This window comes from Gambusia affinis, linkage group LG04 (assembly GCF_019740435.1).
Source record: "Gambusia affinis linkage group LG04, SWU_Gaff_1.0, whole genome shotgun sequence".
Lineage (NCBI taxonomy): Eukaryota > Metazoa > Chordata > Actinopteri > Cyprinodontiformes > Poeciliidae > Gambusia > Gambusia affinis.
The window spans coordinates 17,549,066-17,574,461 of NC_057871.1; the positions used below are offsets into that span (position 1 = coordinate 17,549,066).

Genomic DNA, 25,396 nt, shown 5'->3' on the forward strand with positions numbered 1-25,396 from the left:
CTGTGTTCACTTTTATTAAAATCCTTCCTCTGTCTTGGAGCAAAAGAATGATCCCCTCATTGCTTTTTCGCAGTTAAACAGACACTAAACTCTGCAGGATTTTCAAATGCTGCAGGGGCATCTAACTTGTATCATTGACTGGGTTAAGTCTGAAAAGCTGCACTTTGTATTTACCTATCCAACTTTTGAAAAGTGTTTAAAGCTTTCACTCAAAAAGTGCAGTTTCAGTTTTTCCCGTGACGCAGAAACAGCTTTGTGTGTGCTGTATGATTATACCTAATGGCCTCCCTTCTCCCAGATGAATACTTGACCTGTCACAGGAAGAAAATCACTGAGGGAAGATAATAACATTAATTTGCAGCTTTGGTCCAGATATTGTGCTTATTCTTTGTAATGCCGTCATCCCATTCTGAGCGTTAAAGTAGAGCAGATTTATTGTTAACGTCCTTCATTATGCCAAAATCTTTCCTGCTGTGACGGTAAAATATCTGGAGTGCAGAAATATCCTGTTAATGACGACCTTTTTTTTTTTAGACCTGTTTGGTCTTATAGAAATGTTTTGTTCTGCAGGAGAGTTTTCAATGTCATTGCAGTGAAGCGCAGGTACTTCAAATGATGAATTTGTCCCACTCCAAGCGAGGTCGTGCTTCTGTATGAAAATATTTTTGGCTATTTTTTAAAATCTGATTTAAAAAACATATATATATATTTTTTTTTTGGTTGGCTGGTTTTACACTTGGAGATCACATTTCTTGGTCAGTTTGAGAGTGAATTTATGCCTGAACATGTTATCTATGTTCGATGGCATGTTAACTATTATGCACAACACATATTTTAGTGAACTGAGAAACATCCTTATTGCACTGTTCCCCATATATTTGAGAGTTTGCAATAATGTATAGTTGCTGTTGTCTTTGTTTTGTTTCTGCATACACTGAAGCAGGAGCTTAAAATAGATGAAAGCGATTAAGTTTTGCTTACAAGATGTGTATTGTATTTTCTATCCACCATGTTTTAAAATTAAGTGGTAAAAAAAAAAAATCAAACATGTATCTCCATGGAAACTCTTAAGAACAGCAAGTAAAGAACAAGATAAAAGTGATTCCTTGAATCAACTTTCAGAGTACGTTCAAATACCAGCATTCAGATAACAAGGACAGTTCAGCAGAAATGAGAGTTACGGTTACTCAAACAATGAATTAAACAGAAAGCAATCTATTTAAAAATAATCACGTGTAAAAAAAAAAAAAGCCATGAGCACAAGCCGATACAAAAGGATCAGGGAAGGTGGAAGATTACGCTAAATACAAATGCTCTATTTTTGCTCCATAGTAATATTATTATTATAATACTCACGCGTGGATAATTTTTGCGAATCAAAAATTGCTTACGTTACTCTGGAGACACCTACCCCCGTTTTGTGTGCAGCTATGAAAGTTAATTAGTTTCGCTTTGAGACAGGATTCGTGACCTGTTTGCAATGCGAGAAATGCTCATTAAGCCGATGTTTATTTCATGAATCCACAGCTGAATAAAGAGTTTACTGGAGGATGCTCATGGGGCTTTTTGTTTTAATAAGCCTGTCTGCTGTGATGAAAATGAGAAGCTAAATTGTTCTTTTTCTTTTCTTAAGAATACTGGTCCCACTCTTTGTGTTGTCAGTTGTAAGTACACAGAATAACAAAACAACTGAGAAAGTAGCTTATTTATTTATATGTTGTCTTTTTCTTCTACATGCATCAGGTGTTTGTAATATCTTTTTGAATGATCAGATGTTTTCTCAAAAGTCTCTTTATGTGTAACAGAATAAGACTTGCTGAATTTATCCACAATGGCCCCTAAACTTGTACATGCTTGGTAACATTTTCTTCTGATGGCTCCTCATATTAGGTTTTATTGTTCAGACTCTGACATCGTTGTGTCTCCATACTGAGGTAACAATGTGCAAAGATGTTATGTGAAACTCTGTGCAAAATGTCAAAACACATCCCTGCATGTCCATATTGTTTATCTGCTCAGCGTAAACTTTATTTAACTTACCAAAACAAGTTAAATAAAGAAGAAACGATGGGTGGGCTTGGGAGGTAGCTGCTAGATCCCACATGGTTTGTGTTGTAGTTCTGGTCTGAACCAAACTGAGGTGGAGCTCACGGGTTCTTTTGCTCAAGTCCAACCTGCTGCTGGTCTCGATACGAGGCTCCTCAGTGCCTGATGGACTGGATCTTTGGTGTCTGACAGTGGGAGCCCCAGTTCCTCCAGTGCAGGTAGTCTCCACCATGCCTCTCACACTCCGTGATGTACTGCTGACCTCTGTAGTCTGGGCACTCAAAGCAGACAAAGCTAAGGAGAGGCAGAGCCACAAAGGGGATGATTAAAGAGACAGCAACAGGCGCAGTCTGATAAAGCTTAGACTTTTGAAGCAGTTTCAGCACTAAAATGTGATTTTGTTTCCCTTCACTTTATTATATTTGTGAGAAATTGATATTTTTATCATCTCTGCTGTACCAGTGCAAGAATGAGAGATGCTGTCATTCTCACACGTAAAACATTTAGCAGCAACATTTGTGTTAATTTATGATAAATCAGCATCATAAATTTGCTGATTTAGGACGCTTGTACATCCTAAATCAGCAAATTCAAAGACTGGATTTGGGAAAACAAATTATTATCCTGACTGAAATTCTTTTCAGATTATATTAGAAATATATAACATCTATCCTTCCTCTTAAGCCACTTGTTCAGGCTGTTTGGAGGTGCTGGGTCTATGTGAAAGATACCATCACCAGTGAAATCAAAATTCAAAAAACCGTATTCCCTGAATGAGTAAACACGTTGACTCCACTGTACGTATGAAAACATATTTTATGTATCTTCTCCCCTGAGTGGTTTTTGTTTCGGATGAGCAGATTTCCCCCCTCACTTCCACTCCAGTACGAGCTTTAAGAGCAGAATCTCTCTTAGAACTGAAAATGTGTTCTGTTTGCTGAGAAGTCAAAGCAAACGGGCAGATACGGACAAAAATAAAGTTAAAACTAGGACAAAAATAAAACTGTTTTGCAACACAGTGCATATTGTATTGGTAGCAGCCATCAGATGATGGGTAAACTGCAGGATAAACATGATCAAATAATCAGGATTTCTCAAAGCTGAGCCATTGACACAAAGCAGCACTATTCTTCCATCATCCATTATATTATCTCTGGAGGAGTTGTCAGGGGGGCTGGTGCCTATCTCCAGCGGTCAAAGGGCGAGAGGCGGGGAACACCCTGGACAGGTCGCAAGTCGCAGTACTATTTACACCAAATTTTGGCTCTGAAATCTTTATTTTTTCCCCACCAGGGGGTCTTTTGTGGGCTCTAGTGTCCCTCAAATGACAGTAGTCTGACAGGAAAGGGGGGAAGACATACGGCAAATGTCGGCCGGGTCCGGAAATCGAACCCGCGACGGCCGCGTCGAGGACTCAAGGCCTCCAAATGTGGGTTGCGCTATCCCCTACGCCACCACAGCACGCCCAGCTCTGAAATCAAAAATTAGACATTTATCCGATCTGTGATTTTCTGGATTTGGAGAACTGTAGCCTCAGTTTTCTGTTTTTAGCTGACAGGAGAGTCACCTGGTGTGATTTTCACAGAGTTTAGATGCTGATATTTGAGCTACTGTTGCCTTTATATCCTCTTGACCTATTTTCCCTGACACCAACGAGACATTTTCATTCACACAACAGTCAGACAGTCCTTTGTAAACCTGAGGGATGCTTGTACATGAAAATCCCATCAGATCAGAATTTTCTGAAACACTCAGACCTGCTCGTCTGGCACCAACAGTCATGCCACCTTCAAAGTCAATTATATCTTATATCTTATTGGAACTCAGAACATCTTCAGTATGTCTAGTTATGCTGCCATGTAATGGTCTACTTTAATATTTTTGGCTATCAAACAATTTAAGAACCTTAGCCGCTTCTTAAAGTGGCTAAGGAAGTGAATGTTCATAATTCAATTAACTTGTGTAACGCTGCAATAAACATGTAAATGTTGGTCTTCTTCTTACAACTTGCAGCTGCACCAATTTTTTATTTTTTCCCCCAGTTCTAGTTTATTATGTGAATGCAATGGGCTCTGATTGCTTTCTCAAGACACCTGAGAGATATCATTTTAATTGTTTTGAACATTAACTTCCTCTTTTCTGTATCCACTGTCTATGTTTCTCTTAGAGTAATGCTTTTGAATTACACATAAAAACACTTTTGTTTCAAGCTCAATGAATGACTTAATGAGTGTTGCTTTGTAGATAAAAAAAAAAGGGTTTGAGCTCCATTATCTTGAAAAGTGACTCAGCGATAACAAGCAGCTTGGATTGTTGCCTATTTTTTTTGCCTTTTAAGATTTTCTGAAACTTCGTTTATGATAAAAATAAAGCCAGTAGACTCACTTACGCTCCGCTGTGCAAATGCATGGAACCGACCTCGGGCATGAACCAGCCCACAGCCTGCAGGGACGGATGAAGTTCTCCCTCTTGAAAAATCATCATGTGTCTGCTTTGAGAAAACTGCAAAGAGTGTTTTACTATTAACAGACCTGCAAGCAAGATCCAAAGCTTTGGCTCCTCATTCATTAAAGTTTTATTTACAGCACAATAAATGGGACGAAACGACATGAAGCTCTCGGTGTGGTAGGATAAAGAACCAGCATAGGTGACCCGGTTGGGGTACTCACCCCTCTCTATAGGATGAACAGCTGGCCTTTGCAGTCATGGTGCTCAAAACCCCACCTAGCTGCAGATGTGATTGGTGAATGTGACAGCTTCAGATGTTTTAGTAAAAAAGGTTAAATATGTAATATGAAAACTGTGAACATGAACCGGGCAGCGCACACCTGACAGACAGAAACATTTATGCAAATATGGTTTTTTTCCCCCCCCACATTTGTTCACTTTTAAATGACTTTTTTAAGACTTCTGGTAAATAAAAACAACAGTGTGCTGACAGCCGTGTAAAATCTGCCTCGTATTTCCTGTGAAAGAAAATTGCAAAAGTGACTATTTCAAAATATAATACAAAGTGAGAAGTAGGCTTTCTTTTTCTTTGTTTCAGGAGTTAAAATAACGACTTAATGTGTAAAAGTTGCAGTGTCAGTTGATTTAATACAGAAAAGATTTTTTTTTTAAAGTTTATTAAATATCTATAGTATATTTAATTGTATACATAAAAAATATTAATGGATTTTTTTTTGAGAATAGTAGAAGGGATTTATGTAACAATACAAGATAGTACAATGTCATTGTTTGTACATTTAGATTTTTTTGTGAACCACCCAGCATGTAAATACTTCAGTATTACAACATAATGTTCTTTTTTATGACATCATCTATTTTGTCCCTCCTTCAGCAAAACATCTACACAACACGATACTGCCACTCTATACTCTAAAGTTAGGATACAGTTGTCTCACGTGTAAGCTCCATCTTTCTGCCAAGCTCTTCAGTTTTAGTTTCATTAGCTGACTTTGAGTGCATTTGCAAACAAGCATCTGGGTTTTTATATTTATTTTGAAGTAATTCCTGTTTGATCAGCTTTTCGGCTTGTGACAGAAGAGGACTCGTTTTACTTTGAATAATGACGCTCCCTTTCTAGCTTCTACCAGCAAGGTATTGCTGGTTTTCTCTCAGAATTATATCACATAAAATACTAACAAAGTACATTTAAGTTTGAGGTTGTAATGTGACAAACTGCAAATTAATGGGGAGTCACTGTACAAACTACCTTTTTCCTCTGATAATGTTGAATATATTTCACATCACTCACTTCTCTTCTTTTTGGTGAATGCAGAATACACACCACATATAGACACAATAATCAGCTCCTCACTGAGACCTACAGGCGCACAGGCTGTGTGACTCACTCTCCACTCGGATGGAGCGGATGTTGTCCATGCTGCAGTCATGAACTCCAGACACTTGCCCTGGAAGTGCTCCTGCTCAAACACAGTCACCTGCGGGGGGGAGCAGCACATGGGGAATGGAAGGAAACTGAGCCTGTTTACAACAAGTATTTTCAGTCTAAGTGAAAAGTGTGATCTTACTTTAACAGAAGGGAGCTGTGCCAGTGGCCCTGAAGAGCATGGGTGAGTTCCTGTAGGTTTTGGACACTCTATTTATGGCCAGAAAAATGAGAAAAGGTCAGGGAAAACCCAAGGGTATTTTTGTAATTATTAAACGGTAACTGGATAAAAACAAAATACACAGAAATGTTACATTTTAAGCTTATTTTTCACAAAACACACACACATAAATGATCAAATAAACCATTTGTGTCCCAACAACAACAGTTCCAATTTGACTGTTTTCCCTCTTGAAAAAATCAGTAATTTAAATCTTACCAGACTGTTTTCCTCGGACTTCCCGCGTAACAAATCCTCTTTAAGTAGACTTTTGTCTCAATTTGGACCTTCTGTTTTATATGAGCGGCCACGCGCCGTGCTCGTGCCACGCATGAACTCTGGCGACTGGCTAGGTGAGTCTGTCAAGTGTGATGAAAATAAAACAAACCTCTTCCGGCTGGCCAAAACCTTCAAAATAAAAGATCATTGTGACCTACAGACCAACTTGACACTATGCAATATTAATATTCTTGTAAAAAACTAAAACTTTTTGTATTTTTTGAAGCATTTCTGTCAAAATGCAAAAGTTAGTATTTGACAAAATATTTTATATAGACTAGATATTGCTAATAATATTATTAAAAACATACTATTATTACGTATTGTTCCACAAATTATAATTATGTCTTATATGAAGGTGACAAATATGTTTAATGAGAAGGTGTGTTTTATTTGACCATTATTATTTTTAATAATTAATTTTTCTTGACTTGCTATTTCAGGCAGACTTGAATATGGCGAACTGTTGTTTCATGTTTTTACATTCATTTGTACATTCTTTTATTTATTCTTTCATTGAAGACAGAAGAGAAGATGAACTTTGAAAAAACGCTTTTTGAGAGACAACTATTTAAAAGACTGGAGAGTTCCGGGAGTCGTATAACTAACGTTGGTCAACTTGACGCAGGTTGTGGAAACAGGCGCTTCTGAGCGTAAATCTGTGCGTAAAGTGAAGGAATGGGTTGGATCCAACTCTGTCTTTGTTAACCCTGAGCGCCCTGTCGACTCAGCAGATCATATAGACAGGACCCACAGAGGTGCGGCTTATGAATGCCGGGCCTGTTTTGGTCTAATCGTATAGGTCAGCAGTGCCATCGTATAGAGCAACAATGGAGGAGGACTATAGGCAGAGAATGAACAGGATTTTGAAATACCATTCAGGGGTGATGGCGGTAACGATGGCTTCCCAAACTCAAATGTCTTTAATGGAGATGCAGCCAGTGTTGTGGTTCCAATCATTATTATAATTTATCTAGGATTAAAATATTTTAAAGACAACACTGTTAAGTCTTTGGATTAGATCACACCTAGACACGGACGTGACATAAACCTATTCTTTAAGCGTGTTTACTGTGAATGTTCCACCTTCTTCAAAATACATTTCTCCAACTTTAGCAGTAGCTAAAATTTTGCATAATAATGTTTGTGGAAACTGTTGTTATTTGGCTGTTATAGAAATGTTCCCGTACAATCTTGCTCAGGCCTGGCCTATTCTTGATGCTGCACTGTGTGACCCTTTTGTGCCCCCAATATAAATCACAGTATTGGGATCTTAAAATAAGGTGGGAAATGATTTAAAAGGAAAACAAAAATCTCAGTGTTTTTATTTTCACAAATATGACTTATGAACCCAGGGGCTGCACAGTAGCGCAGTTGGTAGAGCTGTTGCCTTGCAGCAAGAAGGTCCTGGGTTCGATTCCCGGCCGGGGATCCTTCTGCATGGAGTTTGCATGTTCTCCCTGTGCATGCGTGGGTTCTCTCCGGGTTCTCCGGCTTCCTCCCACAGTCCAACGTTGTCAGGTTAATTGGTTTCTCTAAATTCTCCCTAGGTGTGAGTGTGTGTGTGAATGTTTGTCTTGTATGTCTTTGTGTTGCCCTGCGACAGACTGGCGACCTGTCCAGGGTGTACCCCGCCTCTCGCCCGGAACGCAGCTGGAGATAGGCACCAGCAACCCTCCCGACCCCATTTAGGGAAGAAGGTTGTAAAGAAAATGGATGGATGGATGGATGGACTTATGAACCCAAATATTTGAATGAACCTTTAATTAGAGTAAAAATAATTACCGTAAATGGAGGTTTGACCTATCTACACTGTTCTACTTTTCTGCTTCTCTCATTTAAAATTGTTGCCTACAAAAACATTCAAACATTATTATTATATTTTTTTTTTTTGTTGCAAAAATAACAATGTTTAAATACATTTCAAAAGATGTCGGGTCATGTATCAACATAGTTGACATAGTTGACAACTGAGACACTAAAATACAAGCAAGTCAAGCAAGGGTAATAGTGACAGGGAACAGAACAAGCTAAAAGTCTTCACTAGAATATTGTAGCTGTAAGAACATAAAGCTCGAAATCCATCTACAGTTTGTTTGTGCCCCTGTTCCTCAGCCTTGGATGCCATTTGAAGTAAAATTTCTAAATGTTTCAAATCCTGAGTTACCAAGTGTCTCAAACAAGAGAATGAAGAGAAGTCCATCGACTTTGCTTTCACAAATTTCACTCATGTCCTCTTTACATGATTTCTGGTGGAAGCAAGAATGCTTACTCTAAACATTTCTGAGTTACAAGTAAATGTAGATTGACATATTCCTGTTAAAATGTTTTTCTTTGTCATGTAAGAGAATCAGTTTTCCGATTACAGTGATAGGCAGTTTCTCATTATGTCTTTTTGTTTTTGGGAGGCATTACTTTGTTAAAAACACATTTTAGAAATGATCAAATATCTGCTTTGAAAAATCAATGGAAATGTCAGTTGTGAATGGAAACCCTGTGCTTTTAAAAGAGGTATGTAGTTGTACTTTTAGGTATACTTTTATCCTGCCTTAAGAAATGACCAGGATTGTTACCACTGGGTGAGGAATGCTGGCTCTCCTTTAGCATACGAAAGTTTTATCTAACAATATAACCATGTAGCATCACTTGGATTGTATGCTGCACAGGCTGAACTGTGCAGCATAAATCTTATTTTTGCTATAAGGACTTTGAAGGACTTATCCATGCCTTCATCACATCTCGTTTGGATTATTGCAATTCATTATATAGAGGACTGGATAAATCACAGATGCAACGACTTCAAATGATCCAGAACGCAGCGGCTCGGCTTCTTACAGGAACCAGGAAGCGTGACCATATAAGGCCTATACTGGCCTCTTTACATTGGCTGCCTGTTTTTTATCGAATAGATTTTAAGATTCTCTTATTAACTTATAAAGCTTTAAATGGATTAGCTCCCCCTTATCTTCTGGAACTTTTAAAATCTCAGTCCGTGTCCAGAACCCTACGTTCTAATAATCAGCTTTTACTGACAGTTCCTCGAACCCGACTTAAGAGGAAAGGAGATCGGGCTTTTTCTGCTGTTGCTCCTTCTCTATGGAACAATCTACCTCTCCAAATTAGATCTGCCCACAGCCTGGATCATTTTAAATCGCTTCTTAAAACTCATTTTTATTCCTTGGCATTTAATTGAACTAGTGTTTGATACTTTGTTTTTATTTATTTGTGTTGTTGTCACTCTTGTACAGCACTTTGGTGCAGTTCTATGCCTGTTTTAAAGTGCTATATAAATAAATTTGACATTGACATTGACATTGTTTCTAATTTTGAGCTGCAGAAATACAACTTAAATGTGTCTAGTGACACATTTACATGGTTGTTGCATTGAACCCCGCGGTGCTACAAATAGTTTGATGAAGTGAATGACAAATGGGTAAACATGGGTTTGATGAATGAGTTGTAGAAATGAAGTCAGATCAGATTCAGCTTTAAAACAGAGAGATGAGTAAAACAAACCACGGCTTGGCAGAAGATGAACAGAAACAGACATAAATGATGGTATGTGTTCTAAGATTTCTACTACAATTTTTTTCTAGTTATTGTTTGCTTTGTTACAGTGATGTATTCTCCAGCAGCACTGCCCTTTTTGAACACAAGTGTCTCCTATGTGAAAGTAATAAAGATACTTTGACCCAGAGTAAGAAAGGATATCACACAGTCTTTCAAGCGGGAAAATAATGTGGGTTGGGAATAGTCAGTCAATACAAAAAATGAAGAGAATCCTGAGTGGAAATAATAACAAAAAAACTTAACGCTTATGATTTTGAGTGAGCATATTTTCAGATAATGTTTCTATTTCGAGCTTTAAATCACATCAATGCTTTATTGCCAAATATAAGAAAAAATTGTCTAATAATTAGTTCTATGAATCATATCTCATCATTTTATTAATGTAGCGAATTTAAAAATACCTCTGAACTTGAATGACTTCTGATTCTACATTCACATGATTTTGGCCAAAACTTGTTGAAAAATATATTCCAACAGGTTTAGGACAACCTTACAGCTGCAAAGCCTGCCAGAGTTCAGCTCAACACCAACAAGGCTCTCCCCAAATGTAGTGGGGGGAAGGGGGGGATGTTTTGGAAATATTTCTACAGTCTTTCATGAAAAACATTTGTGAGGTCAGACACTGATGTTAGACAAGAGTCTCTGCTCTAATATATGCCAAGGATGTTCTGTTTGGTTGAGTTGACTTTGCGAAGGTCAGTCATGTTCTTCTACACCAAACCAACTCATATATGGATTATGGACCTCTCTGTAAATCGGTGCCGTTACGTTGGAACTGACGCTGTCATGTCCAAACTCTTACCAACACGTCAGGAGTAAAACTGAAAAATACTTTGAAAAACTGCAACGTTGAGCTCCATCCACTGAAAATAATTAGCAACAATCCCTCACCCCTTCCCCCACAACTGTCTTTGCACCAAACTTTACACCTGACATTGCAGTCCGGCAACGAATGTTCTCCTAACGACTTGCAAATTCAGATTCATCCATTGGAATTACAGAAAGGCATTGCAGAAAACATCCCTCCACTGTTTTTTAGTGCAGTGGCCGTGCGCTCTTCACCACTGCATCAGTCACTGAAACCCACTTCACTTCATGAAGCTCTCTTTCTGTTCATGAGCTAATGTGAAGAGAGTTGGTGACTTTTACCTTCAGTTCGGTGCTATCGAGTGCAATTTGCAAAAGACAGAGGCAATTTCTTGCATGCATATGTATTTCATTGAAGTTTTGTCACAGGCTAATGCAAGGTATCACAAATTTGATAAGTGAAAGGAAAATGATGCATCATGTACAACATTTTTTGCAAAATTAAATGTGAAACAGTGGCAGCAATTTAACCAATCCCCATTAATTTGGTACAAACAATAAATCAAATTGGTTAAGTGTCGCAGAGAAAGTGTCGCTCTATGTGTGTTTTACATTAAATTCAACTGTTCTATGAGCAGAAAAAGAGTTAAACAGACTCTTTTTGCAGTCATAGGATTAGTATCACATTCATGTCCATAATGATTATGTGCATCTTTAAACCAGATCTGTAAATAAAACACAAAATAGCAGCAGATCATCATCCCCTAATAAGACTGTCTACTCAATATCCGTTCTACACAGATGAAAAATAAAACAATTAAAAACCATAATACAGTAATGAGAGCTTCATATTTTATCCATTTAGGAATATAAATGTAATTCCAACAAATTTGGGAAATACGTTTTGTCTTTCTTTTACATAAACTTTTGTACTTTGTTATTTCTAAGTAAATGGGTTTTCAAGTATGACTGAAATTTGTTGATGGCCCTGAAAACAAGCATGTTCTCTACAGTTAAAAGCTGTTCTATAAAGTATCTTCAACGCCTCTCTCTGCTCTTTTTATTTGATTATCAGACTCTCAAAGGACAAAGGATGCGCAATGTTTGATTCATAATGCTCCCTCTTGATTCTCGCTGCCTCTATCTTGGGGCTTTGACCATGTTCAAAGGACAGGAAGTAGGCTGGCTATTGAACTCCGCTTTGCTTTACGTCAGCCACCGGCGTCTCAGCCGGAGCGCAGCTGTGGCCTCAGTCCTCTTTCTGAGTTCATGTGACGCTGTACATCACATGAACTCGACTGCCAGCTCATGCTTCACATGTGGCCTGTCTGCTTCCTCCATGCTATGCAGCCCACACCCAGTGTAATATTACCCTCACCCACACTGGAAGGAAAACACAGAGGGCTTTTAATTTAATGACCTCCTCCTACAGTGTTCATGAGAGAGATTCAGATGGGTGTTTGTCCTTGCATTCCCTTTGCTCACCCAAAGGTATAATAAGGTTATTGCTTCTCTCAGCTTATTGCTTCTCTCGTTATTGTTTTACCCAACTCGTTTTTATTACAGCTGCGACAGAAACAGGACAGAATACTTTTGTGAAAAGCCTCACTGTACAAAGATTGCTCCATCTTTGTCAAACGACAATTTTGAACAGATTTTTGGGTGTAGTTTATGAAAATATATGATTAGCCAGTAGTTGTGGTTGCTGACTCAAGTTACTGCCAAAACAACTGGGATGTTTTTGTGAAGCAGAGATTCAGAAGCTGATCCTGGTTTTTAGGAAGATTATTTTTGCTAAGTGAAGGGGAAAAGGAGGACATCACTGCAAGAAGAGCTGCTGAGGCTGAGAAAGACTAGAGTCGAGGGTGGAGGTTCACCTTCCAGCAGGACAACAACCTCAACCAACACAATATATGCAATGGAGAGGTTTCGATTCATCAATTAGAACAATGCATTCAAAGTTCAAACCTAAATCCATGTTTTATGACATGCAAGTCTTATTTTATAAAGCTGAGGTTGAGCTACATGTAAAACCACTACAGGTAAACATGTCTGTATCTACTCATCCAAAGCTGGCTCTGGCATTAGACCTAAAGTGGTACTTGCAGCAAAATATGAATACAGAAAAAGGTGAACGAGATCTAAAAGTAAATACAAGCCACACTTTTCAGATTACCACCTGTAAAAAAATTACGAATGTTTAATTTTTCATACATTGCTTCAAGTTGATCAATTCCCTAAAAAGAGGAAGTATTTTTTTTTAGAAGACACTTAATACAACATAAAAACCTACACATAGAACCTCCTGTATTGTCGTAAATAAAAAGCCTTTTGTCTCACTTTTGAAAACATATCCTAGCAAAGTTTCACAACGCACCGGAAGACTGACATCAAGTAGATATTTGTTTCTAGTTATGTCATATTTCACCTATTTCTGTCCTTATTAATTACTAAACACACCTTTAGCAGCATCTCTATAAAAAACACAATGGATTCTTGATGCTAATTGGTTGTAGTTTCCACTGCAACCAATTAGCATCAAAGTGTCTCTGCTTTGCAAGAAAGTGAAAATAAATAATTTCGACAAATCCCCCCTCCTCCCGCCAAGAAACAAAAAACTTTGCACTTTTGCACTAATGTAATGATAAATAACTTGACAGTAGGCGTCATTTCTTTATTTTCAATATTATTAATAGTTTTACTTAAGTGATTTGGGCTGCTGGTGTTTTCAGCCAGTTTGTTTGTAAATTCAACAGCGACGTCTTTAACTGGATAGTTTGTCGTTGATTGAGTCCTCTTGACAAAAAGCTTTGAGGTCATGTGTCTTCCTTGTAGTTTTATTTTATATCAGCTGGTATCCTGTGTCTCTCTCTGCGTTTGATGATGGGGTATTTCTATTCTGTGGGGGCTGTGAGCTCAGCGAGTTTTTTTCTATCTGCATAATCCCCTCACTCCAGGCGCCAGCATATAAAAGCTACAGTGGGGCCCCTGTACTTCCACACTGACCACCAGGCCACTCCTTTACTCACACAGGTAAGACAGTGATCAACACCCAGCAGAAAAGAGAAGAAAGGAGGGAGATAGAGTCCAGATATTTATGGTCATGGGAGTCAGAACTATAAAATAATATTAATTAATGTGATCTTATAATGGGAAAATCCAGCATTATTAATGAAAAACATCATGGCTTGCTCATAAAGAATATAGAAGGTTACAAAATAAAATTTTGTGCGGGCACATGGTGAGAACGCATTTTCAGTAGCCAGTGAACGGATCCATACTGTTAAACTGAATTAATTTGAGTGATTTTCTGCAGCTCACTTTGTCTTTTGTGCTTGTTCATTGTTTGACTGCGGATAAAAGACATCGATTGTTTTGAGCTCCAACAAGTGATGAACAAGTGTGGCAAAGTTTGAACAGACTGATGGATCTTTTTGTACCATCTGTCGTAAAACAGCTCAGACTTTGCTTTGTGTTGCTTTTGTTCTGCTGTGCAAGTTAAATGTTTGCTAAAGTGGGACTCTGTGGTCTCATCTCAGGTGACCGAGCTTTTATTACTCCAGTCAAAAGCAGAGAGAATAAAGGGATTTCAAAATGACAGGGTATTAACAACAACCCTTACGAATTACATATAAAAAAACACTGAGAAAAACAGTGAAAACTATATTAAAAAATAAAATTCACCAAAGCAAAATGAAAAAGTAAATTTTGATTCAATTTACATATTTGAGCAGGAGCAGGAAGAAGCTTGTTCAGATTAAATCTAATCCCTTGTCTATAAGTTAACGGTTATATTCTTAAGCAATATTAATGACAAAATCAGATTTATCAAGAAAAGCAAGTGACAGAGATATTTAGAGCATTGTAAATTATGTCGACATGAAAGCATCTTAAATTGTAATCGCCTTCTTTGCAGAAAGCATGTTTTAAAGTTTAACTTATTGTTTGTTCTGAACAAAATCTGTGCTGTTTCAAATTTTACTAAATCAGGAAATAGATTTAAATCTTAAGAAATAAAAACAGAAAATTTGGTCCCTTCTCCCAAATGTGTAAATAGATTTAATTGCTTTTATTTTGAAAAAAAAAACAACAACAACAAAGTTAGGGACTTTTGTTGATTTAAGACTAAAAGTTTATTATATTTTTAAAGGATTATATGAGAACATTTTAGAAAAATCAACCAAATTAAATAGTTTACTTTAATTGTTTCTACATATCTCTGGGATGTGAGACTTCAAAAATGATTTTTCAGAGTGTTTTGTCAGTGGTTGGTAACTTTTAAAAGGTTAAAACTGTAACTTCATCACAAATCGTTTCTTCTTCTGTTTTTAAGTCATGTCTGCTGAAGGAGAGAAACCCAAGTCCCAGCCTGATGGGAAGGCAGCTCAGAACAAGATGTCTGAGATGGGCATGATGTCCTACAAGGTACGGAGAGCACACCCACACATCTACAGCAGATTTTCAAACATCTCCAGCTCCTCTGCCTTGCTGTCTTTATTAAACAGTGTGAAGCAGACAGCCTTACAGTTTACCCTCTGAGCTCTCACCTGCTGCTCCCTCCTCCTGGTTTTTAAAGCTCCTTGAGTAGGTGGGCGAATGCAACAAATGGCTGAAAAATACTCCAGGCAGCCAGTTAGTGCTTTCCAGAACAACATGGGTTCTTCATAACGATCTCTACCCTACATTTGGAAAGTTTCCTCCATCTCAGTGTAACCAGTTCCTTTCTCCTCGCTCTGTGTCGGTCAGATGTGCGTATACGACCAGGAGAACTTCCAGGGCCGCTGCATTGAGATCACTGCCGAGTGCGTGAACGTGTGTGACATGGGAATGGACAGGGTGCGCTCCCTGCGTGTCTGCTGTGGGCCGTAAGTACCGCGACTTCCGCACGCCCACGAGTTTAAGCAGTGCACACAGAGACCCCACTTCTCTGAGCAAACAGCAGGTGATTTCACTGATGTGCCTCTGCATTATGGGACACTTTTGCTCTTTTAGGCAGTCAGGGGAGGCTTTTATCCACAGCGATTTGCATAGAGTGCAGCAGGAGAGTGAGCTTTACTTTTCCAGATAGCATCTGACTTTGACCAGAGCTGGGCAACAACTTTCCTCTGCTTATTCACTAACCAAGAAAGTGTAGTTCCCGTGTGAGCAGAATGAAAGACAAAAGCACAAAAACAGACAATAACAGAAAAAAAGAGCATCATTATACGACTCATTTTTCCACTAAATCCCCAAAGAAGCATCTCAGGCCAGCATGTGTCAACAATCAGTTTTGAGAAGGAGTCAACAAGCAGAAGAGCGAGATCAAAGGCTAAGCAACGCTCTCGCGAAGGCTAATCAATGCTGCTCTCTGAGTTTAAGAACTGAAACGCTTCCATAATCAGAGATTCAATGCACGTCTTTCGTCTTAGTGCATTTTATTCCATTCCTCAGATTTGTGGGCTTTGAACAGATGAACTTCTGTGGTGAAATGTTCATCCTGGAAAAGGGCGAGTACCCCCGCTGGGATTCATGGAGCAACTGCCAGAAGAACGATTACCTTCTGTCCTTCAGGCCTGTGCGGATGGTGAGCTCTGCTATGCTGTCACTTGTGAATAAAGCTATCTCCCTTCTATTTTTCCTCTTCATTTCTTTTTTTTGTTTTGCTCATCCAACACGTTGCAGGATCCTGAGAAACACAAGATCTGTTTATATGAGGTTGGAGAATACAAAGGTCGTAAGATGGAGATCATGGATGATGATGTTCCCAGCCTGCCTGCCTACGGCTTCACCGACAGAGTGGGAAGCATCTTGGTCAGCTGTGGGACGTGAGCATCTTAAAGTTATTTTACATTTATGGAAATGCTTCCTTTTAGGTTGACCTCATGTTTCCCACCATCAACGGTTCAGACATAATAAGATCTAGCTGCTTGATTTTTATCTCAGGTTTAACAAACAAGATTTTTATTTATTTATTTATTTATTAAAGAATTTAAACTATTTATGGCATGTTAAAAAAAAAACAAACATCAGATCTCATTGACCACAACATTCTTAAATATGGATGTAATGACTGTGGGAAGAAGACACAGCAATAACCTTTAGGAGTACAGTGCTTACAAAAAAGTCAGTAGTAGAGAAAAAGCGGTAAAAAGCTATTTATGAGGAAACTGTATTTTCCACAGAGGCATGACAGCTTTTCCTCCAGGCTGCTATGTCAAAGAGCTCAACATGAACTGGTCACTTAACTCCTTTGCCTTTTTCTACTTTTAGTTTTCATTTATTTGCAACTAAAAAAGTGATGTTTGCCACAGAGCGTCACTTTGGATGTACAGTATAGTCAGACTGGCCACAATTATTTAAGTTGATTGCAGGAAGGCTGGAGACCAAAGTTGTTCTCTTTAATTCTGTCTTCAACATCTGTCTCTCATGCTGAATTTGGAAATGTTGACAGACTTTTGCCTTTTCCAAAGAATACTCACAGAGACAAGTAATTAGTACAGCTAACAATGCTAATCTGTATAATTCCTGATTGGGGAATGATCACCAATGTTATGCAACATTGCATTCTGGGTGCTTAGTTGCTGCTCATCAGCTCCACTAAACAATGCCACACATAGATGACTGCTTCAGATTAAGAGAAATAGTCAAACTTAAGGATGTTTTCTGTATAATAATTTGTCTCAGTTGATCTTCTCAGTAGTTTTTCCATCACTTTACAGATAAATGTTGACCCAGTGGTGATTCCTGCATGAATAGGGCTCTAGGCAAGCTTTTGTTTCCAAGCCTGCATCCTCAGATGCAAACAAACCCAGTTTGTAATCAGTGTGGAAATCTCGGTCCTGATTTATCTTGTTCATATGTAATGCTTTTCATGGTTCAGTGTTAGTAATCCAAAAGGGCCTATAAAGTATGAAAATGTCTCATTTTGTCTTTCATAAATGTTTACATTTATGGTTTGTAAATCTCAAACTAAGAATCTCTGTTCAGTGTAGATTAATCAGATTCAGGTCTTACGGATTCACTTATTTAATATTTAAGATTTACAGGCAGAGATAATCAAATTCAGTTCATATTACTGGAAAAAAAAAACAAAAAAACCTTTAGCTTAGCAGAGAGCATGAGAGTTCAAATTAGACATCAATTACAGTGCCAGTAGCCTGCTACAATGAACAACCAATTTTCCTCTCACTCATGTAACCGCTGGTGTATTACTGGGTAGGGAGTCATATTGCTCATATGAAAACAGACACTGAGTTGGAGGACCGTCTTTTCTTCACCATCAGAAGCAGCATAGCGAAGAGCTGCTCTGTGGGTAAAATGAGGCGAACTTGTTGCAAATGCTGGCGATAAAGTTTTGGTGATAAATTAAAAAAACCAAACTGCCTGGATTCCTCTACATATCCGGTATCTCACCGACAATGCTAGGATCATTTCACATAAGTCTTTACTTGATGTTTAAGTGTGGATTTGCCACACTCCTACACAGCAGTTGCAACAACTAGAGGAGCCACCAAAGGACAAGTGAACTGAAAAGTGACTTGCTAAAGCTTGCAGTCATTTTTGAAGTTCGTCGAAGCTGTTGTTCTGATTTTATAATTATGTAAACACTGATTCATCCAGGAAACCTCCTACTGGAAGAATTTAAAGACGGTATCTTCGCAGTTTGTTTGTATTTACATCAGTCTCCAAGGGAAGAAAGTTTGAAGTCACATAAGCTATTTAACATTCGTTATTTTTAAGTCATTGCTAATTTGAAACAAAGACAGCCACTAGCAAGTGCAAACAGACACCTAGCAGTGCTGTCATGTAGAAGCTGGCTGCGGTAGAGCTGTTGCCTTGCAGCAAGAAGGTCCTGCCGGGATCTTTCTGCATGGAGTTTGCATGTTCTCCTGTGCATGCGTGGGTTCTCTCCGGGATTCCTCCGCTTCCCACAGTCCAAAAAAAACATGACTGTCAGGTTAATTGGTTTCTAAATTCTCCCTAGGTGTGAGTGTGTGTGCATGGCTGTTTGTCTTGTATGTCTTTGTGTTGCCCTGCGACAGACTGGCGACCTGTCCAGGGTGAACCCGCCTCTCGCCCGGGACGCAGCTGGAGATTGGCACCAGCAACCCTCCCGACCCCATTTAGGGAAGAAGGGTGTAAAGAAAATGGATGGATGGATAGAGGCTGCAGCTTTCACTAAACAAGGAGGCAACTTCTGCTCTCCATCCCCAAGCTTTCAGATCACACGGCACCAGCTGCACCGTTTCTTCGGGGTATACCTTGGATAGAAAATTTGCAAGTTTAACACACACACAAAAAAAAGACGTCTCTTCCACAAAATAAAATTTTGTCAGGGATCACATCATGCTTCTAAAGCATAAAAACTTTACAGGAGATTCGAAAAAGACGTTACATTAATTTTATGTGTTTTATGGCAAAATGAAAAGATACATTTTTCTTTTACGTTTTAAAGCTTGGGTCTCAATCTGCGTTCCTCGAGGGCCAGAGTCTTGCAACTTTAGATGCCGCTCTGTTTCAGCACACCTGGATCCACTGAACTCATAACCAGAGCTCTGGTAATGAGATCGGCAGATCATGCATATTTCAGCAGGGCTGCCAAAAACATTGCACTCAGGATCTCAACTGCATGAAAGTGAGGCACTTTTCACCATGTAAACCATACCTGTAGGACAAGGGACACATCAAAAAGACTGCAGTTTGAAATCACCTTTTTAAAGGAAAGACCATCAACCATTTGAAAAACGAAAATTAATACATTTCTTGGTTACAATATTCTACATTTTTTGGAAAGGGTCTATTGACATACAACTTATTAACCTTTTGCTTGTACTGGAAATGAAAGAAAAAAGAATATTTGTTAAAATTAGCCAAAACCTTCTTCCTTTTTATACAGGACCCCCTCTTGAGGGAAAGTTTAATAGATGTTACTTCTATAAATAACATCTATAAGCTACATTTGCTTCTAACTCTGAGGTGTCATAAAAAATGTCTAAATCTGGTAGCTATCTATATCACCAGGATACAACGGCGTTGATATCACCTTCCTCTTTTTACGTCACTGTATCCTCTACTGTGAATTTGATATTCACAGCATAAGGTGGAAATTGCACAAGTCTCACCTTTGTGGCTTGAGATCTTATTTATCTTATCTAACAAGTATACATAAGCAGTGCTTTTGCAGTGTTTTGTATGCCTGACTGAGGCTGCAGCCCAACTACCATACAGACTTTTTCCGCATTTGCATCTTCCAGCAGATCATGCATATTTGAACAGGGCTGCCAAAAAACATTGCGCTCTGATTCTCAAACTACTGCGTCAAAAAAAGTCAGCGCCTGCGTGCCGCTGCGTGTGTCAGACGGTTTTCACATCCGTGACGTCATTCTCATACAGGCAGAAACAGCTTTCTAATCACCAACTCTCTGAGCCGTCTGAGAGAGAGAGAGAAAGAAAGAGAGAAAGCAGGAATAGAGACTTTTTCATCAGCATCTTGCTGAGGGTGTCGTGGACGTCAGCAGCTCTGCGTCCCTGGATGTGTTCGCAGAGGTGTGGTTGCAAACAAAGCTTCTTCTCTGCTGTGATTACTTTGTTCTCAGTGCTGTGAAACAGTGGAAACAAACAGCTGGGTATCAGACCCGGCTATGTCTGAAAGCCTAACAAAATAGATCAATGTGTTTTTTTATTTGAGAGATTGTTTACCCACTACGATTCCTCTGCATCTGTCTGAACAGATTTTATGTACATTTCTCACTTATCTCTTACTCGTCTTTCACCCTTCTGTTTGCCTTTACTTGTGAGCAAAATGAATGAATCATTTTCATTGCAACTTTGGAGCTGTTCACGCTATGCTTCCTCTTTCCCTCCCCAGCTGGGTGGGGTACCAGTTCCCCGGATACCGGGGCTCCCAGTACCTGCTGGAGAAGGGCGACTACAGGCATTTCAATGAATTCGGCGCTCGCTGCCCTCAGATGCAGTCCATCAGGCGCATCCGCGACATGCAGTGGCACCCACACGGCTGCTACACCACGTCCTCCAAGTGAAGCTCTGTGAGGGTGAGGAAAAGAAGAAGTGGGGGAGAGGTGGAGGTCCAGAGAGGTGGAGGAGGGAGGGCAACAAAGGAGAGGAGGAAAGGGAGGATGTAGTGATGTTCCCTTCATCCCTTAATCGCTTGGTGGTTCACTGTGCAGACTAGAGTGAATACGGTAGGGATTTATTTATAGTTGCAATTCGGAAAACAGTGGAGAGTTACAGGAAGTTGTAGAGGAGATAATTACAAGAACCACTGGGACTATATCTGGTTAGAGAAACTCTTTATTTTTCTCTGCCATGCCCTGCCTCTCCCACATCCCTCTTCCTCCCCCTTCATCTTCCATATTTCACCCACGTCAGCCCTCAGCCAATCTATCACAGCCTGAGTAAGGGAGGGCAGGAGTTTGGATTTGTTTCATGTTTGTGTGATGGACAAAGGAAGATCTCGTAAATAAAGATGGAAAAACTCTGAAAATTTCAATTTCCCATCCTGCTGCTACACCAGCCCTAATAAAGTTACTCTCCTCCTAATTCTTTTTATTTGTCTTACTTAGCAAATGTGCTAAAGATATATATTTAACTCAAGGAAACAATGATGGACACCTAGGAAAAAGTCAACCTGCTTGCAATATCCCTCCATCGTGCATTTATTTCATTTTTTTTCCTGAAAGTTGTCTGGTCTTCTGCTAGAGTTATCAATCTCTTGTCTGCTGCTGCTTTAAAAGTTCTTCTTCTTGTACTATTTACAGTTTTGGAATGAACAGCGCTGCAGAGATTCTGGTATTTATAATTCATATCCACCTTAAACTTCCCCATAATTTTATCCCAGACCTGCTTGGTATTTATGATGGTGTGTAAACGTCACAAAACAACCTGATTAAATCACCGTTGTGTTTCTCGTTTAGTTGATTTCAAACAGCATTTTAGTATCAAAAGCTTAATAAGTTTTGTTAACTGATTTAACTATGATGTTTTGATGACTAAACGTGATCAAGTGGTTTTCTTTCCTCAGCAATAGATTTTCATGAATAAATTTTACTGCATGTTATTTCTGTTTCTGACCATCTTTAATCAAGTGATGCTGGTTGGTATATAAAATCACAGCCTTTTGTTGAAAAAAAAAAAGAAAATTATTATCTCCATAGAGCTTCAAAGCATCTTTTTGTTCATTGCAAAGGTTTGCTCTCATTATATTTCAGATTAGGAAGCTGCTGAGCAGAGCAGGAAATATTTTGCTTAAAGTCCAACAATATGTTCATAGCAACAAGTAAACGCTGAAGTCATTTGATTTCATTATGAACAGTGTATCTCCATCCATCCATTTTCTTTACTCCCTAGAGGGGTCGGGACGGGTTCTGGCGCCTATTTCATGTGAGACATTTCAGGCGAGAGGCGGGTTCACCCTGGACAGGTCGCCAATCTGTCGCAGGGCAACACAGAGACACACCGGACAAAAACCACGCCCACCTAAGGAGAATTTAGAAAAAACAATTAACCTGACAGTCATGCTTTTGGAGTGTGGGAGGAAGAGTACCCAGAGAAAACCCACACATGCACATGGAGAACATCCAAACTCCACGCAGAAAGACCCTGAGCTGGGAATCAAACCCACGATCTTCTTGATGTATCTGAAAAGTTAAATTTTTTTTTTCCAGATTTTGTTAGATTGCAACATTATTGTATTAAATTAATCTCTTTCCTCAAAATTCTATTTCCACGACGAAAGTGTGGGAAAATATTTTTGCTGATTGAGTGATTTTACCTGAAAAGTGCTTGGAAATAGTTTTTTTCCACGACAGTCTGGCGCCGTGACCCGGATCCCTCGACTGGACATCCGAGGACGCCGATGAACAGCGTTAAGGCGCCGACCTGGACTAAACTCCAGCCTCAAACCTCGATTAGGATTTAAGAGAGTCGAGGGCCGTTGGTCGGCTCCACGGCTCCAGCGTTGGGATCAACAAACTCAAAACCACTGTTATCAGGTGGGAAACTCACTCAGGCTAACAAACTGATTTGACAAATTCTAAATTATTAAATCTAAAACAGTAAATAGTCCGATAAACCTTTCACCCTGGGGAATAGAGATTGACGGTGTTAAAAGGAAAAGTTTTGTTGAAGTCCCACAGGAAAAAATTAAATAATAATAAAAAATATATAATATTGTGTTAATATATCTATCATTTTATATATATATATTAACTTCTTTTAAGTTATTCCATGACATTAACTTAAAAGAAATCTGACTTATCATAGCTGTATCTGAACTAATGAACTAAGCAGTAGTTTAAAACTTTGTGGAAAGCCTTTCTAGAACAGCTGCAGCCATTAGAGCAGCAAAATGGAGGCTCACATCATATTAAACGCTTTGAATTAGGAAGTGGCTCAAATTCATGTGTGTGTGAAGGCAGACAAACAAACACTTTGGCCAATTTAGGATATCTGTTATCCTTATATTGTAGAAAGATTTGGTTTAAGAAGCAAAATCAGAAATTTGACAAATGCAGAACACATGGAAGCTAACTTCTCCAGCACAGTATTTACACAGGATTCACATCTGACTACATTTAAACTAATCAACAACAACAACAGAGAGTGTTTTTCTGAGTTGTTCCAAATAGAAGGGGATCCCATTTGATTGCTCTTTCCAGCATAATGTCATCATTCTTTCTAATATTAATTCCTGTAATGGAACGAGACAAAGTTATCGGAAAATGGGTTACATCAGTGCCAAATATTTTCTCAAAAGGGTTCAATTATTAAAAGAGCATTAACTCTTCAACATGTCTGCATGTGGCTGAGTCATTCCTGTTTTACCATCAAAAGCCAATAAAATAAATGACTAAACGTAAAACTGGTTGTTCTTTTCAACCAATTTGATTTTATATTTTAAAATCCAGCTATTGTTCTGGGCGAGAGGCGGGGTCACACATTAGCTGGAGATAGGTACCAGCACCTTTCCTGACCCCACTAAGGACAAGGGTGTTAGAAAATGGATGGATGGATGGATGGATGGATGGATGGATGGATATTTTAAAATCCAGCTGTGCCAAATCATTGCAACAAATGTGGTGTGATCTTATTAAAAGTAACTCATATGCTGAACCTGCACAGAACTGAGTGCACTGTTAGTTGCTCCTTCAAAACTTTCACTAACTTAACTGGATGGTATAAATAACTTATAATCTGGAGCATATCTTAAAGGACGCTCCGCTCTAAACCCAGCAGTGTTTTCACTCAGCATATTTCTCGAAAGATCTCAACTTGATTTATACTGATGGAAACCAATTTGGCCCAGCATTGCTTATTTGTAGAAAAAAAGCCCATCCCTGCTTCCAGAGAGCTCTAACAACACATTACGTTTTCTAGCTTGTGATAAACCACTCGTGCATTATTTATCAATTCCACTGAAGAAAATATTGATGCAGTCTGCAAACATCAGCACAGAAGTTGATACAAACGCACTTCTGCATTGACATTGTCCTTCTATTCTTGCACGAAATCATCAGTTATTCTGAGTTAATGGTCTCCTTTTTCTTTAAATGTTCAAAAATTCATAAGTCTAATCACACATGTGGGAATTTATAGAAACTCTGTGCCACTTGGCCATTATGGGTTATCCTGGCAATCACACTGCATCAATGATGATTAGATTTTAATGGAACAAGCCTTTAAAGCTGCTTCAGTCATACAAGTGTGATAAAGCGACTTTTAGGAAGTTACAGTGGGGTATTAATCATTATTTGGCTGGAGACGGATCAAAAAATAGCTCAGCTTTAATCTTTTAACCCTTTCTTGAAGAAGAGGACAGTAATGTTTGCAGACATCTGACCTGCTGTCCTGTCTTGGGGACTCTGTATTGTTGTCAGTTACAACAGCAAAACAAAGCAGCACCGTCTGGATTCATGTATCGATGAAAAGTAGAATAAGTAAAAAGTCCAAACAGCAGCACAATCTGATGCAACCCGACACTGAGTGGTGGCAATGCAACCTGCTCAAGTTCTCAGCGTCAGATTGATGTTTATCCACAGGCCTGGGGTTGTGCTTTGTGCTTGAACTAAGAATGCACATTCAGATACACTTGTGGTTACATATTCATGTGCAAAAATCAATTGCAGAGTTTTGCTTTTAAAACCTAAACACAGAGTGTGTTTGTCTTTAACAGATTTATATTTTTATGTATTTTTTGGAAGATTTTTATTTTTATTTTTGAATGTCGATCCCAATATATTTTAGTAGAGGTTACTCTTGGATGGTGTTTTCTTTTTTGATAACCACTTTTGGTTATAAGCAACTGGCTTATTAACAGTTTAGATAATTATTTATTGCAAAAGAGAAAATAAAAAAAGAATGTGTCTACCATTTATACTTGGGTAAATTAAGGACTGAGAAATGTTATTTACTACTTTGAAAAAATATGGTTTTTAGTAATTATTAATTAAAACAGAAGGTTTTCAGAGCAATGCCTAATTATCAAAGATTACAACAAACACTAATTTAGTTTCTATTCATCAATAAAGCCATTAGATCATTATGTATTTGACCAAATTTGTTCTCCATTATTTTCCTTTATAGTG

The 25,396-nt window shown here is 38.6% G+C and overlaps 2 protein-coding genes and 1 long non-coding RNA gene across 3 annotated transcripts; 1 reads left to right on the forward strand and 2 right to left on the reverse strand.

Moving 5' to 3' along the window:
• Positions 1-2,201: 2,201 nt before the first annotated feature.
• On the reverse strand, positions 2,202-4,891 carry cryba1l2 (crystallin, beta A1, like 2). The gene is given in 4 exon segments (XM_044113741.1): positions 2,202-2,340; positions 4,436-4,722; positions 4,725-4,770; positions 4,875-4,891. Coding segments are annotated over 4 exon segments (489 nt in total).
• A 337-nt stretch (positions 4,892-5,228) lies between these two features.
• Positions 5,229-6,516, reverse strand: LOC122830078. The gene is made up of 3 exons (XR_006370485.1): positions 6,378-6,516; positions 6,081-6,148; positions 5,229-5,990 (listed from the first exon to the last, which is right to left on the reverse strand). It is a non-coding gene; the product is annotated as an uncharacterized LOC122830078 (long non-coding RNA).
• On the forward strand, positions 6,051-21,868 carry crybb1l2 (crystallin, beta B1, like 2). The gene is made up of 7 exons (XM_044115131.1): positions 6,051-6,122; positions 13,772-13,847; positions 15,148-15,239; positions 15,561-15,679; positions 16,245-16,377; positions 16,476-16,618; positions 20,662-21,868. Exons 3-7 carry the CDS (start codon positions 15,150-15,152, stop codon positions 20,831-20,833), a joined length of 657 nt encoding a protein of 218 aa, XP_043971066.1. The 5' UTR covers positions 6,051-6,122; positions 13,772-13,847; positions 15,148-15,149; the 3' UTR covers positions 20,834-21,868.
• The last annotated feature ends 3,528 nt before the right edge of the window (positions 21,869-25,396 follow it).

Coding starts and splice junctions, on each gene's coding strand:
- crybb1l2 (XM_044115131.1), top strand. CDS start 15,150: ATGTCTGCTGAAGGAGAGAAACCCAAGTCCCAGCCTGATGGGAAGGCA. Junction 15,680..16,244: donor CTGCGTGTCTGCTGTGGGCC/GTAAGTACCGCG, acceptor TCCATTCCTCAG/ATTTGTGGGCTTTGAACAGA. Junction 16,619..20,661: donor ATCTTGGTCAGCTGTGGGAC/GTGAGCATCTTA, acceptor TTCCCTCCCCAG/CTGGGTGGGGTACCAGTTCC.